Below are 15,402 nucleotides of genomic sequence, written 5' to 3'. Positions count from 1 at the left end.
AAAGGCAAAACCATTTCATCAGAGTAAAAGAATGTTCTTCCCAGAATCCAGTACACTTCTTTGGGCTCAGTTTTCTCAACTATAAAATGAGAGTGTTGGATCATGTTTCTGAGGAGTCTTCTTCAACATTCTCTGTGATCCATTTGAAACCCTTAGAATATGTTTAATTCTGCCAAAATGTAATTCATTTAGAGCAATGCTGCTTACAGTGTGGTCTTTGGACTGATTTTGGTACTCAAACTATTTGTTCCAAAGACCTGTGGGCTGATGAATCCAGAAACTGAGAGAAGGTGTTTAGAAATTGTAATAGCAATCTGACAATGTTGTAATACCCAAGTGGAATTTCATTTTTTTTATAGTTCATTTCTAATATGTTTACCAAAGACTCAGATCCCTGATGGATTAAGAGTAGGGGGAGAGGGTGTAGAAATCTGGTCTTTTGTTAAAAAAAAAAAAAAAGGAAAAAGAATAGATTGTAAAGTACTCATGTATAAACAATAAGGGAAAAATTTAAATAATCTTTACTATTGCCATTCAACCTGAATCACTTTGTGAATGAAACTAGGGGTTATTTCTGAGGAAATGAGTTGCTTTTCTCAATACGTATTTATTTAGTAATTTCATATTTTTAATAGCACACATTTTCTAAAATAAAAATATTTTAGGCTCCTTTGTGAAAATAAATAGATATGGATAAAAGATCTGCAGTTTGGACCTGGTGATTTTTGCCAAAGAGGATTAAACATATCAGCCTCTAGATGCCTGAAACCGTGGGAAGAAAACTGAAGTGTGCGAGCATCCAGGGCATCAACTTTTTCCTAGTCACCAACTCTGTTTGATCCTGCAGGACTGCCTGTGTTTAGATGCATGCAAGTTTGTCCTGGGAAGGACTGTCTGTGCTTCTGTAGTTGGAAGGGGATACCCACCCCTCTCACCTCCTCTCCCTGGGCTCAGGCCTCACCCAGACATTTGTCACCTCCTTCTGCTCAGTCAAAGCAAATGTCTATGGAATTCTGTATGACTCCTAGAAGCACTGAGGAATAGTCAGGAAATGGTACCCAGTAGATGGTCTCAAATATATCGAGACACAATCCTCCAGGTCCCAGTGGAGGCCCAGAGAATGGAATTGCCTTAATGGCCAAGAAAGCTGATAACAAAAGAAAGCAATACTGCCTCTGGGTGGTTTTTATCCTGCCTCAGTTTAAATATCAAAGCTGTTGATGAAGAGGCAAATAGACACACACTACCAAGCATTAACTAATCTGTGTGCACATAACAAGCAAAGTTGTGTGTGTGTATGTGTGTGTGTCAGATGTTCAAAGTGAGGAATGAGAGCAAAGAAAGGATAATTGCAAAAGTCCATAATAAAACTAAAAGGAAAAATATATTTCGTTGTTTTGGAAAATATGTATCGTATAAAGACGGCATTCCCAGGAATTGAAGAAAGTTCACTTTAAAAGAAGCATACCCTTCAAATCCCCATCCTGCTCCTGAGCTGAAAGACTGCTGTAATATTAATGGACAGGAGTTTGCCAGTGTAGGTCAGATAAGGATCATCTTAGCTATGTCTCCTTTAAATCTAAAGGTAAGCAGAATACTTCATAGATTGTCCCAGTGCAGCTGAGGGAATCAGTCTCTTTGCCAGCTTCTTTTGTGCGACCATTGACTTCCTTTCCCTATGCAATCTTCCACAAGTCGAAGGCGGAAGCAGGCTCATATGCCTTGGGAATACTGGGGAATCTCACAACTTTCCATGGTATTAGAGAAAGCAGGAAGTGACCTAGTTACAGTCCTCTTTTCTTTGGGAAAGGATTATGGCTTGTGACTTCTTTTCCACAGAAAATTCATTGCTTTTTATTTAAAGAAAAAAATATTCTTATGTCTGAGAATGTGCTCTCCCAGTCCATCTTCGGTGTTGCCCACAGAAACCTGCATGAGTCCACATGGACCTTATAAATTAAAAGGAGTGCTATTGTTTATGTGATTTTTAAGATTAGGACTTAAAATGAAGTAAATCGGTCCTGGGTTGTAAGGTCAACTATGAAGAGTTTTTGTTTTTTTCTCAAGGAATATCAACCATGAGAAAGACATCCTTGAATCTGACTCCAGCATTTCCCTCCCCGATTATGGTCATGTTTGTGTTTATCTTTTTGTTTTGTTTTCCTCACTTGTGAACATTGTATTAGGTGTGATATGGGAATTCCTGATGAAGATTGTTGGTGTCTTCCCAAGAAAGGGCTACACCAGGGCTTCCACAGAGTGGCTTTGCAACCAAAATCAGATGGTGCAGTTTAGCTGAGAGATAGACTTGGGGACAAAGGAGAAAGAACTTCTGTGGCCATTGTCTTAGGCTGTGTTATAGGAGAAGGGGATAAGCCTACTGCAGTTTCAGTTTATTTAGCCTCATGTCTCACAAGAAGGAAGGTTTAGGAAAAGGAGATAAGCCAACTGTGGTTTCAGTTTATTTAGCCTCATGTCTCACAAGAAGATCTAGAACATGAATTGTATCTCAGAGTATCAGCCAGAGGTAAGGGGACTAGACTATTAAATTACTGCATTAATCAGTCATTTGCTATAAGCTACCCCTGAAGGTAGGACTGTTGTGTTCCAGGAAACTCCAGGCTAGGTGGCTCTCATCAGCCAATGGCAATCCTCCATTGAAGGGGGAGAAGTTGTGAGCACTTCATATCCCCTATCTACAACAGTTGGGGGCTGGGGCACTTAGCCCAGTTAAAGGGGATCCATGCAGCCCACATCTGCTACAGCAGCCAAAAAGGTTGGAAATGAAGAGTCAGTAGACTGAAACGTTATCTAAACAGCACCTTATATCATGTACGTATCCTGTCCCATCATATTATATCATACAAAACTCAAAACATGGCACTTTGATGCCATCCTATTATTTGAGTAGATTGAATTAAAAATAAATCTTGAGAGAAATGTGGGTATCATTTAATTCAACCCCTTCATTTTAAAGAAGACAAACAATAGATCAGAATGACCCCCCATCAAGAAGCTTCTCTGATTCCCAAATCTCTGCTTTTTCCTGAATTCAACCAAAGTCACTGTTCTAATTTGCTGGCTCCTGGAATGCAATATACCAGAATCAGAATGGCTTAAAAAGGAAAATTTAATAAGTTGCTCGTTTACAGTTCTAAGGCCGAGAAATTGTCCCAATTAAAACAAGTCTATAGAAATGTCCAATCAAAGGCATCCAGGGAAAGATACTTAGTTCAAGAAGACCAATGATATTCAGGGTTTCTCTCTCATCTGGAAAGGCACATGGTGAACACAGTCACAAGTTTCTCTTTCGGCTGGAAGGGCACATGGTGAGCGAGGCATCATTTGCTACTTTCTCTCCTGGCTTCCTGTTTCATGAGGCTCCCTGGAAGGCATTTTCCTTCTTCATCTCCAAAGGTCACTGGCTTGTGGGCTCTCTGCTTCTCATGGCTATGTCGTTCTTCTCTGCTCTCTCTGAATCTCCTTCATTCTCCAAAATGTTTCCTCTTTTATAGGACTCCAGAAATTTATCAAGATCCGCCAAAATGGGTGGAGACATGTTGTCACCTAATCCAGTTTAAAACCACTCTTGACTAAATCACATCATAAGGAAATAAGGATTATACTACCTTTATGAAGTGGGATTTTGATTAAAACATGGCTTTTCTAGGGGACATACATCCTTTCAAACCAATACAGTCACATTATTGAATGCCGACTGTATATAAGGCACAGCTTTAGGCTCTGAGCAAGGAAATTAAAGACTTAAAACTCAGCCTCTGCCTCAGACGTTAGACATTTACATTCTGGTGGAAGATAAGAGAATGGAGAGAAATAAGAAAGAAATAAATATTAGGCAAATCACAATTTGGATCTTACCCCAAGAGTAGTATGGATTAAGTGCTTTGGGCATATAAAGGCAAAAGTGGAGACAAAGAAGGACAGTTTGTGCTTGTCTCATGGGAGGCCTTTATCTCAAATTTCCCTGTATTTCAAACTATAAATAAAGAAAATGTCATGGGTCCCCATTCAGGCAAGGCTGAAGAAGGTAAATTATCCAAATAGGGTTCTGGGAAAGGGCTCCTTCAGTTATTAGCCTGTGAAGAACAGATTATTGAAGTCTTTTTTTTTTTTTTTTTAACTCATTAACTGAGTATTTCGAAGCTAATGGTCAAAGATCTTACTTGCTTTGGAGAGAAAAATATTGCATCTAATCCACTCTCCCCTTTCTCATTTCATAAGTGTTTTGGTACTTGAGTATTTTCTGTCTTTTAAATTGTTCTCTGCTGCATCAACATGTATATTAGTCCACCCACTTAGATTCGTGTGTTGTGTTAATATTTGTCATGCACTCCCACTTTGGACAAAATCTAAAAGTCATTTATTCATTCTTTCATTCATCAAAGTGCTTACTGAGAGGCCTTTCATTGGTGCTAGGGATACAAGAGTGGAAAAGGACTCTGACCCTACCCCCTTATAGTCTAGTTTGGTGAGACAAATCAACAGGCAACTATTTTAAAATATAAATGCTGATGTAGAGTTCCGCTCAAGACATCTAACTGAGAATAGCTTGAAAGAGTTTCAAGGAAAATTACCTTGAAAATTTTTTTGTTGATGTTATCGTTAATCTGTCGGTTCTTTCAACCCACTAAAGCAGTGTTTTCCAATGTTTCAATCATTACTATTGTAATGACTTTGTACACACTTTCCCCTAATCACTCCTTCCTATGAAATTTTAATGCCAAATATTGAATCTGTTTATATATGTTACCCTTTGGTGGCCCAAAACCCATTGTAATGTTTGACTTTTTCCACCTCCCAAGAATGAACTTTTGCCCCTCAAGGGACAATAGTGCCCAAATTGAGCTCTGTCTTTGTCTATCTTGTTCTCTGTTCTTTCCCCAGTTGTTAGCACAATACCTTGCAGAAAGTAATCATTCGGTAGTAATTGAATACTACTCGAACTCCTGCCACAACCACTTATTCTTTCTTTTTTAGTCTATTAAAAATTGCTCTTTAGAGTAAATATACATGTATTTTGACACTCAGCGCCTCATGCTAGCCAGCCAGTCATTTCAACATGCTCATTTTCACCAGCCACATGCACGGTTCTCAATAGCCCAATGTTTGTCTGCTTTCTTAACAGAAGTAAAAGACTATGAACCTCCGTTTGGTTCCAAAGTGCGGGAACATCCCTGTGTTGAAAGCATGAAGGACAATGTGTTGAGAGATCGAGGACGACCAGAAATTCCCAGCTCTTGGCTCAACCATCAGGTAAAAACTGACTATTTTCAAAGGTGAATAAGGTGCACCCATAGCAACTTCTTAGTGAGGAGAGAATTCTGAGATACTGGGTTTAAACCTGAGGGTAGGCCCCTCTGTGTTCTGTGACCCTGTTAGTTTTGGCTTCTAAAGAAACTTTCAAAAGACTGGGATGGCCCTGTTGTAAGTTCCAACCAGCATTCACAAATAATCATTGAAAAGGCATTTGTCACATTTTCCAAGCCACCTTGGCTCGAGGTTAAAATGTTTTGTTTGCAGCCCTTGCCGCTCACCCCATGCCTATACATAGGGAGCTTATGTTTCATTCCCTTCTGGGTTCTAAATGTTTTATCGTGAAAATCTTCAGCTCCAGAAGAAAATACTTAGCAGAGTCAGAAATAAGCAGGGTTTATTGGGCGTCTGGACTGGGAAGTGACTGCAGCTTGCACAGCGCCATCTGCAGGTGTGTGCAGGTAGTGCAACCCAGAGTGAGAAGTGTGTGAGAATGTGCAGGGGAAGGGGGGCGCTCTGCACTCTGAAATAAAGACAAGCAAAGAATAAAGGGAAAATGCAAGTGAATGTGTAGAAACCTGTCTGTTGGGAACATCCTAATGGAAATGGTAAATCAGGCTGTCCATAGCAAGGCAGTGGTTCTGGGCTTACAGGGATGCCTACCCAAATTCTTTATTTTGGGAACCTTTTTATGAGGGCAAAGGTCATAGAAAAAGAAGAAAACAATAGTCAGGATGTGATCGAGAAAGGGAGAGGACTGGCCTGACACACCCAGGAAAGGGTCACCAGTGAAGAATGAGAGAGAACAAATGTACCCCTATCTCCCTGACAAACTACTCTTTCTACTGAGTAAAACCTTTTATTGCTTCTTTTGGATAAATTTGAGAGAATTCATCCAAAAGGCTGGGGCTTAGTCATAGGTTTTCCTAAGGACAAGGCAAATTCAGATAAGAATCAGAAGCAACAAATGAGCCGCAATCAGGAAGACAAATGGAGCAGGAGCCTGGGGCTCTGCCAGGCCTGACCTAGAGCCGCTTCACCGAACATACCCCAATACCTGCGAACATACCCCAATGCCTGCGAATATACCCCAATGCCTGCGTACATACCCGAATGCCTGCAAACATACCCCAGTGCAGGAACGGAGAGGGAACCAGGCTCTGGTGGGTCAGGGGCTTCCCCAGGGTTTGGGTCAAAGACTCTCTGACTCTGAAAATGCAAGACTATTTTGCATTAACTCTGAAATCAGAAGACCCTGGTGTTATGTTTCATTCTAAGTCTATTGACTCCTCTGCTGTACAGTTCTGGTAATGATGCCATTATTCATGATGATAAAATTCTGGAAAGAATTTGCATAATGCATTTTTTCTCTTAATGAGATTTGTTGCCTTATTGATTTCAAGTTAATGCTTAATATTTAATTTAATTTACTGCCTGTAATTACAGTGCCAGAATAAAATAAATGTTACTTGTATATCAACAATAGCACTCTACTCTTAACAGGGCCATCAATCAATGCTGTTAATTAGGGGAATTATACAATTAATTCAACATCATGAGCTCATGGGATGGGAAGGGAGAGAGAGGCTTCTAGGTGTGTTGGGAAAGTGTTGATAGTAGAGGGCAAACAGGGAAAGTGCCTCATCTCCAGTATGGTGTTAGGAACTGATCTGTGAGGTCACCTTTGAAGCAGATCCACTAATTGGCAGAAGCACACCCTCTTTCTGCCTATCAGTCCAGAAGCACACTCTCTTTCTGCCTATCAGTCCAACTTCTTTAACTCTTGCCTGCCTTATTCCCAGAAAGGACTTGAAATTGATAACAAAAATCTTGCAATGCACAATAAAAATTAAGACAGTAAGAGAAGACTCTCACTGCCCTCCTGGGCAACATTTTTGTATGGGCCCTCTGAGTGGGGCCTTTATGAGGTTATGTGGAACCCTGTGAAACTTCTAGAGTCAAGTACGTCTGACATATGCCAGTGTTTCCTAAGGTCCAACCTAATGTCATTGGAAAGTAACAGAACACAGCAGAAGTCATCCTTGGCAGCTGTGGAAAGTTGCTACTGAATAACTATATAATATGTATGGACATCACAAAATAAAACCAGGTAAAAGTCCATATGCCACTCTGAATGGGACATTCAGTCCTGTTAAAATAGAAAGGTGTGAAATTGGTGGTAGGAGCCACTTCACAAGAAATGTGCAGGTATTGGGAATGTTATAATACCCCAGAAGGCTAGTGGAGAGTTGTGCCATTTCATGGTCTCTTGTGGTCGAAGGGCACCAAAGTGAATGCGTCCTGCAGGATGCCAGGGCAGCTGCCCAGCCTCCCGTGTTTCCATATGGAACTGGCTGGCCACCAGCCTAGAGCATGGCATACCTGGGCAGTCGGTCAGAACTTGCTAAATGCACAGGATCCTTTGTGCATGGCTGGCATTGCCGAAGTAAGGTCCAGCAGGCTGCTGGCTCTCCGTAGAGCACAACCACTTATGATGCCCTTTGGGCTTTTCTCCTGTTTCAGGGCATCCAGACAGTGTGTGAGACCCTCACCGAGTGCTGGGACCATGACCCAGAGGCCCGGCTCACAGCCCAATGTGTGGCAGAACGTTTCAGTGAGCTGGAGTACCTGGACAGACTCTCGGGGAGGAGCTGCTCCGAGGAGAAGATTCCAGAAGATGGCTCGCTGAACACTAACAAGTAATTTTTCCAGGGCCGGCTGGACCAAGTCCCAAGAGGCCGCCCCTCTCACCAAAGAATAGAAGCAGCAGGAAGCTGCCCCTGGACTGATGCTTCCTGGAAAACCAAGGAGGTCACTTCCTCCCCATGGGCTGTGGGGATGAGCGGAAACGGCAGCAGCAGGGAGGGGGTGATGTAAAGCATTCTACACCTTTGACATTGTCAAAAGATAAGCTGAGTTAGCACTTCCTCAGGAAATGAGATTGATTTTTACAATAGCCAATAACATTTGCACTTTATTAATGCCTGTATATAAATAAGGAATAGCTATGTTTTATATATATCTATATATGTCTATATCTATATATATAGCCATAGTCTGAAAAGAGACAAAGAAAAAGATCACATATTCCCAGGAAATTGTTTTATTGGAGGGCTCCAGACGGATCAGAGAAGGAAGGGATCCGTGACAGCATTAGCACTTGACAATCATGTACGTAGGCATTCTCTACTCTACAGGGGGCTCGGGGGTGGGGAAGCTTGCATTAGGGGGAGAGGCTCCATGTTGTAGAGCCTGCTATTGGCATGTTACACTTGCTTTTGCAAAATATTAATTCCTGGGCATGCCATGGTGACTTAGCACAGTTCTCACCTGCCAAGCCAGAGACCTGGGTTCGATTCCCGGTGCCTGCCCATGCAAAAAAAAAAAAGATTAATTCCTGCAAGTGGGCTCTTTTCTTGCTGTGTGGCTGGACACAGTCGCAGTACTTGGAAACCAGTGTTCCTGGCGTTCCCGTGTACAGTTGTTTCTTGAGGACTTTTCACCTTCGCTTCACACCCCATACCTGGTTCGTGAACCACCACCTTCAGGCTTTCTCAGAAACTCTGCCACATCTCTAATAGTTTAAATGTTTAAGGATCCACCTTTCATCTTCAAAGACCATAGAAAAATCAGAAGAACAAATTTCCCACCCTGTGAAATTAGATAGATGTCTTATATTTGCCACACCTTCAGCTAATGAGAGATTGTTCTTTTCTTCATTTGCCCCCACCCCACTCTGTACTATATTACCATTCTCCAGTTCCCATCTCTCAGCTTTTCCTAAAAGGGCCCAAATACCTCCCTCCCCCACCCCCCGCCCCATGGTTCATATTTAATTTTTAAGCGCACCTCGTTTTAGTCTTCAAATTTCTATACAAACACTGATTAATTCTATCTTTCTTGGGTTCCTTAATGCTCAAATACAATTTGTCCTGAAGGAAAGGATTTGAACTACACAATACACACCACATTCAGGATGCTTTCCTTAAGCACTCCAAACACACGTTCTGTTTGGCCTGCACAGCATTTTAAAAAATTGACCCAGAGTTTAGATATTTGGAAAATTTTCCCAAAAATCTGGATCCCAGGTGAGGTCAGCAGTTGGTTTCCAGTTCTCTTTAGGCCACATTATTCACAAAATAAAGGTGTGTGCACACCTACAAAGCTACTTCACTTCTTGCTGTACACATATGAATTTGCCACTGACCCCACTCTGGGAATTAAACTTGCCCTAACCAAGGTCCCATGTTAGAAATGTACATTGAAGCAGTCAGTCTCTGACTACAAACCCTGATTTCAGTCCTTCCCTCTAAATGACCTGGTGTTAAGATTTGAAGTTAGCCTTTTATTAGGCTCGCGGGGATCTCCTCTGTGTAGTCCTGGTTAACCTGAGCTTTTCACTTCCAGGTGTCCTCTCTGATTACTGCCCTTTACTCAAACTTTTTGTCATGGTTACCATTCTCTCCAGCCTTTCCAATCTTTGCAGAATTTGCTAATGAGGACTTCAGTGTGGGAACGAGAGTCCCATTTGCAGTTAGGAAATCTGTGCCCATGTGGACAAGAACAAAGAATGAGCTTTAATACTCCATAGGAAACTTGTTAATCCACAAACAAGTAATGTGTTAAAAATGCTTTGAAGCTACTTAGGTTCGGCAATAAATTAGGAATATCAGACAGGGACTGGCAGTGAATAAATTGGCTCTATTTGGATTTTGAAAGCACTCATCTCATTGGGGTTTCATGAGACATCCTGAAGTTTGGGATTAAGTGGCACTTCTTGGTTCAGTGGGAGTGAGCTGGGAGTTAAGGACAGTTTGGCTGAAATATGGAAGGATCAGGAAAATCCATGTACACCTTAGGGCTTGCCGATGCCATCCCAATAGCTGTTGCTCATTGACCTCTAGTGGTGGATTTCTAGAATACTGGTCCATTAATGGGATTTTCAGTTACCACTTCTGGGCCATTATCAGCATAAACTGGAATGTAACATCAGTTGATACTGTGGCCTGTTTTGATTATTTCTTGTTTTTCTTATTCAAGGTAAAAGACCAAGGAATAACATTCTGTAGTTCCTAAATATACTGACTTTTTTTACTACTATACATAAAGGGAAAGTTTTATTCTTTTATGGAAACACTTCAGCCGTACTCATGTATTAAAATAGGAATGTGAATGCTATATACTCCTTTTATATCAAATGTCTCAAGCACCTATTTTCATTCTATTCAGTGTGTGTCTTTTATATAAATAAAATGTTTATTTGATTGAATAAAGCAAAATACTCAGGTCAGCTTCCTGCTTCCTGTTCCTATTCATGGTAGCTAAACCAGTTTGCCCAAAACCCATTTTGCAGTTTGTTCAGAAAAAGTCACAAGACAAATTCCCTCCAGCTTTTCCCTATTTATTTTCTCAGGTCCCTTCTCTAAAAAATGCATTCACAGACGCTCAATATTATGAGGTGAAGCAGATGTTATGGATGGCCTACCCACCCGCTCCCTCCCACCCACCCCCCATCATCCCGGTTTCCTGGCCTGGCTTCCCTCTGCATACCCACATAGCCTCCCATGGTCAAGGAACTCCCTTCATCTCCAAGACAGCTTCTTCCAGAGATTATCCCAACAAGACTGCTGCTAAGAGTTTACCTGCTTCTATATCTTCTCCATTCCTCATACCAGCAGGCTGTTATCTCTTTGACCCCTGGCATGTGTCATTCATCTTTGCTATTCCTTTCCACCCCAGGTACCACGTGTCCTTTGATGCTTTCAATCCGTTTATCTGCATCACCAGAGGAAAGGCCTTGGGAGTTTGGCTCCAGGTTATTGCATGGAGAGCTCCTTGTGGCATGCTGTATGCTATTTTTCTGCCCAAACTTGGAGTTACCTGTTTTAAATTGCAGAGATTCTGTGGCTTCTGAGACCTTAATTGGGTCTAAATGGTTAAAACTCTTGGGGAGTGCCTGCTTGGGATGCCTCAACCTTGGCATTGTTGACATTTTGTGTTGAATAATTCTTTGTTGTGGGCCACTGTCTTGTATTTAGTGGCATCCCTATACCACTCTCAAGTCACAACTAAAAATGTCTCCAGACATTGCCAAATGTTCTCTACAAGGCAAAAACCATTCTGTTGAGAATCATTGAGTTAGATAATGTGATCCTTTATTATTGTAGACTTATAGTCCAGTCTTAACTAGTAGCTTGGCAATTTTAGTGCCACTAATTTTAATGGTTACCTGCCCCTCCATTTACCAGATGTGTGACTGAACAAATTACTTAACCCATCTGTGCCTCAGTTTATGCATGTTTAAAATGGGGATTTTAAAGACCTCATCCTATGCAGGATACTGTTGCATTAAGGAATACACACAAAGCTTTTGGAGTTGTGTCTTGCATTTGGAAAGCCTTTAGTACATATTGGCCAATATTAAGTTGGTTTATTATTTAATGTCAAGGGCTGCTTTCACAAATAGGCAGACTTTGAGTTAAATCCTAAAGTGCATTAACAACACAGAGGAGAATGGGAACATATGGCAGACCCAAAGGATGGGCAGGTTTCGGCCCTGGGTGAGTACTGATAATCTGAGAGCTCTCATTCATTGAGTACCTGCTGTATCATCAGATTTAATCCTCCATTCGTATTCATGCCGTGAGATAGATAATTATGCCTGTACTACTGTTCTAGTTTGCTAGCTGCTGGAATGCAATATACCAGAAACGGAATGGCTTTTAAAAAGGGGAATTTAATGAGTTGCTAGTTTATAGTTCTAAGGCCGAGAAAATGTCCCAATTAAAACAAGTCTAAAGAAATGTCCAATCAGAGGCATCCAGGGAAAGATACCTTGGCTCAAGAAGGCCGATGAAGTTCAGGGTTTCTCTCTCAAGTGAGAAGGTACATGGCAAACACAGTCAGGGCTTCTCTCTGAGCTGGAAGGGTACATGGCGAACACAGCATCATCTGCTAGCTTTCTCTCCTGGCTTCCTGTTTCATGAAGCTCCCCGGGAGGCGTCTTCCTTCTTCATCTCCAACAGTCACTGGTTGGTGGACTCTCTGTTTCGTGGTGCTGCAGCATTCTCTGCTCTCTCTGAATCTCTCTCTCCAAAATATTTCCTCTTTTATAGGACTTCAGAAACTAATGAAGACCCACTCAAATGAGTGGAGACATGTCATCCCCTAATCCAGTTTAACAACCATTCTTGACTAAATCACATCAACCAGGGAGATGATCTCATTACAGTTTCAAACATACAGTATTGAATAGAGATTATTCTACCTTTACGAAATGGGATTTATAGTAAAACATGGCTTTTCTTAGGGGGCATACTTCCTTTCACACCAGCACAATTACTGATAAGGAATCAGATGCTCAGAGAACTCAAGTAAGAAACCCAGGGTCTCAGAGAAGGCAGAATCTGGGTGCTAAGCCAAGTTCATCTGCAATTGGAATTTAACTATTTTCTCTATTTTATGCTGCTCCTGAGGGGACTGACCCACCCACTCCATGATGCAGGCATGGCAGGACCATTGTTCTCATCTCTCTCCCTGTGGGTCTGTTTGCTTGGTGGGGACAGGGGAGGGACTCTTTCACCTCTATTGCCCCAATTTGCTCTCCCCTCGTGTTGTAGGTGTTGTCAACAACTTGCTGAGAGAGCAAAGGAAAGATATATGAATGTGCAAAAACAATGCTTCCTAATACAATGTGTGCTGGTACCTGAGATGATTTCTGGTTGTGCCAATGTTTTAAAAATTATTTTAGTGCATTTGGTTTTATTTTAACATGTATTAGAAAAATAATTAAAGTATGGGATTTCACAAATATTATTGTTTAAAATAGGCCATGTTTTAAAATCTGAATTGATTTTAAAATTCATTACGTAGATCATGGTACTTATTTATGCCAACTACAGATGTGGTTATGAATTATTGAAGTTTGGGGGCTTTCCTGAAGAAACAAATTCATATTAGCCACTAATATTTATTTAGTAAGTACCAGAGACTCTTCTCTGTCCTTTCCTTTATCTGCTTTAATCCTCACAACAAATCTATGAAGTAGTGTTCCCTCCATATTATAGATGAGGAAACTGAGGCAGAAGTGTGGTCTCATTAAGGGTCACACAGCTAGCAATCATTAGCACTAGGATTCGATTTGAACTCAGCAGTCAGATTCCAGAGCCTACAGTCCTACCCTCATAACAAGAAATGAAGGTGGAGTTAGAGGGCAAGGTAGAGCCCCCAGAGGCCTGGGGGGGTTGATTTGCTAGTCTAAAATATGGAGGAGGAAGATGTCATTTGTACTGGAGGGGAACAGTTGGCAATGAAGGAGCCCAAAGAGAGAAAGTTATTCCTGAAAGGCACAAGAACTCTAGAATCCAGACCAAAAATTTCGACCAAAACAGGAGCCAAGCTCTTCAGTCTCTGCCCTTCTTCCAGGCTCCATTTTGCTAGGGGTCATTTCAGTTCTTGCTACTGCAAGGTCAGGAGCATTTCCTGTTGGCAGTGTCTCTGTGTGCCCCCAACAGGGGCTCCGTCCCTTGCACCAGTCAACAGCTTTTGAATGCAGCCTTTCTTTGTCCCCAGGAGTTTCTATTTTGTGATGGGTATTTTCTTGTAAGTTCTTTATGCAAATGGCATGCTAATGGTCCAGTTCTGAGGGAAATACCTTCCTTAGGTAATTGGGAACTTTTCATTTAAACAAGTGTGCCCATCCTTTCTCACAAAGGCCACCGCATTTGGCATCTGCTCATTTTGTTCCAGTTCCTCCTGAAATAGGCTGCCCAATCATTGCTTATCACATTTCCAATTAGTTTTTTTTTTCTTGAATAATTTTTTTAACTTGAACAACCTACTCTATGGGTTTGAGGCCATGGCTTTCAGGCGTACTTTGCAAACTGTGCTGATAAAGACAAGATTATGAAGTTGTCCACATTACATGGGCTGCCAATCAGACTCACCCAGTATAATTTAATTCTAATATACTTCCTGATCTTCAGTGCATTTTAAAATAACTTGTTAATAGTCTTCCTGTTCTAATTAAGCTAAAATTGCATGAATGTGAAATACTTGCTCTCTCCCATGTGTTCTTTTTTCTCTCCCTGTGTCCCCTATGCACACAAACGCACATATGTACACACACAGCTGATCCTTAAAATCACTTCTTCAGGGGCGGGCCGCGGTGGCTCAGCGGGCAAAGTGCTTGCCTGCTATGCCGGAGGACCTCGGTTCGATTCCCGGCCCCAGCCCATGTAACAAAAACGGAGAAACAGAATACAATAAAACAAGAAAATGTTTAAAAAATGTTTCCCTTTCTTCCTTCCTTCCTTCCTTCTATCCTTCCTTCCTTCTCTCTGTCTTTCCTTTAAAAAAAAAAAAAAAAAAAAAATCACTTCTTCATGCAGTCTGAATAACACAATGCTCTTGTCCTCAAAGTCTTCCCTGACCCATCTCCACAATGGTAGACACAGAAAACTGTACAGCTGTTGCATCCCTGAGCATCAATAAAGACGCAATTCTTTGAAATCTCATGTTTTGTCTAAAAATTCATAACAAAGTGATTAAAATTAGGACCTCAAGAGCAAGTCCCCTGGGTCAAATCCTAGCTCTGCCACTAATTAGTTATATGACCTTGTATGATCTTGTGCAAGATATTTTGAAGTGCTAACCCTCTCAGTACCTGTGAATGTGATTTTATTTTGAAATGGAGTCTTTCCAGATGTATCCAAGTTAAGATGATGCCATACTGAATTAGGGTGGGCCCTAATACAATCCCACTGGTATCCTTATAGAAAGAGAAGAAGAGACACTGAGAGAAGATGGCCATGTATAGATGGAGGCAGAGATTGGATTTAAGCAGCTACAAGCCATGGAAAGCCAAGGACTGCTGGCCACCACCAGAAGTTAGTGAGAGGAAAGAAGGGTTATTCCTATAGAACCTTCAGAGGGAACGTGGTCATGCCAAAATGCCTTGATTTTGGATTTCCAGCCTCCAGACTGTGAAAGAATAAATTTTCTGTTGTTTTAAGCTATCAACTTTGTGGTTCTTTGTTGTGGCAGTCCTGAGAAACTAATACAGTTTCTTAGAGTGTAAAATAGGGATTACAATAGGACCTACCAGGAAGAATTACTGGAAGAATTAAA

At 41.3% G+C, this 15,402-nt stretch overlaps 1 protein-coding gene across 4 annotated transcripts in view; it reads left to right on the top strand.

Annotated features, from left to right (window-relative positions):
* TGFBR2 (transforming growth factor beta receptor 2) overlaps positions 1-10,564 on the top strand; it is an 84,995-nt gene extending 74,431 nt beyond the window's left edge. For all 4 annotated transcript variants that reach the window (XM_077129928.1, XM_077129927.1, XM_077129929.1 and 1 more), the window contains 2 exons: positions 5,147-5,274; positions 7,798-10,564. In XM_077129928.1, coding sequence (XP_076986043.1) covers positions 5,147-5,274; positions 7,798-7,977 — 308 coding nt within the window. In that variant the 3' untranslated portion in view covers positions 7,978-10,564. The remainder of the gene's footprint in view (positions 1-5,146; positions 5,275-7,797) is intronic.
* Positions 10,565-15,402: the final 4,838 nt, after the last annotated feature.

This window comes from Tamandua tetradactyla, chromosome 15 (assembly GCF_023851605.1).
Source record: "Tamandua tetradactyla isolate mTamTet1 chromosome 15, mTamTet1.pri, whole genome shotgun sequence".
NCBI lineage: Eukaryota > Metazoa > Chordata > Mammalia > Pilosa > Myrmecophagidae > Tamandua > Tamandua tetradactyla.
Note: the sequence above shows the minus strand (reverse complement) of the source record. Positions and strands in the feature narration are given on the sequence as shown.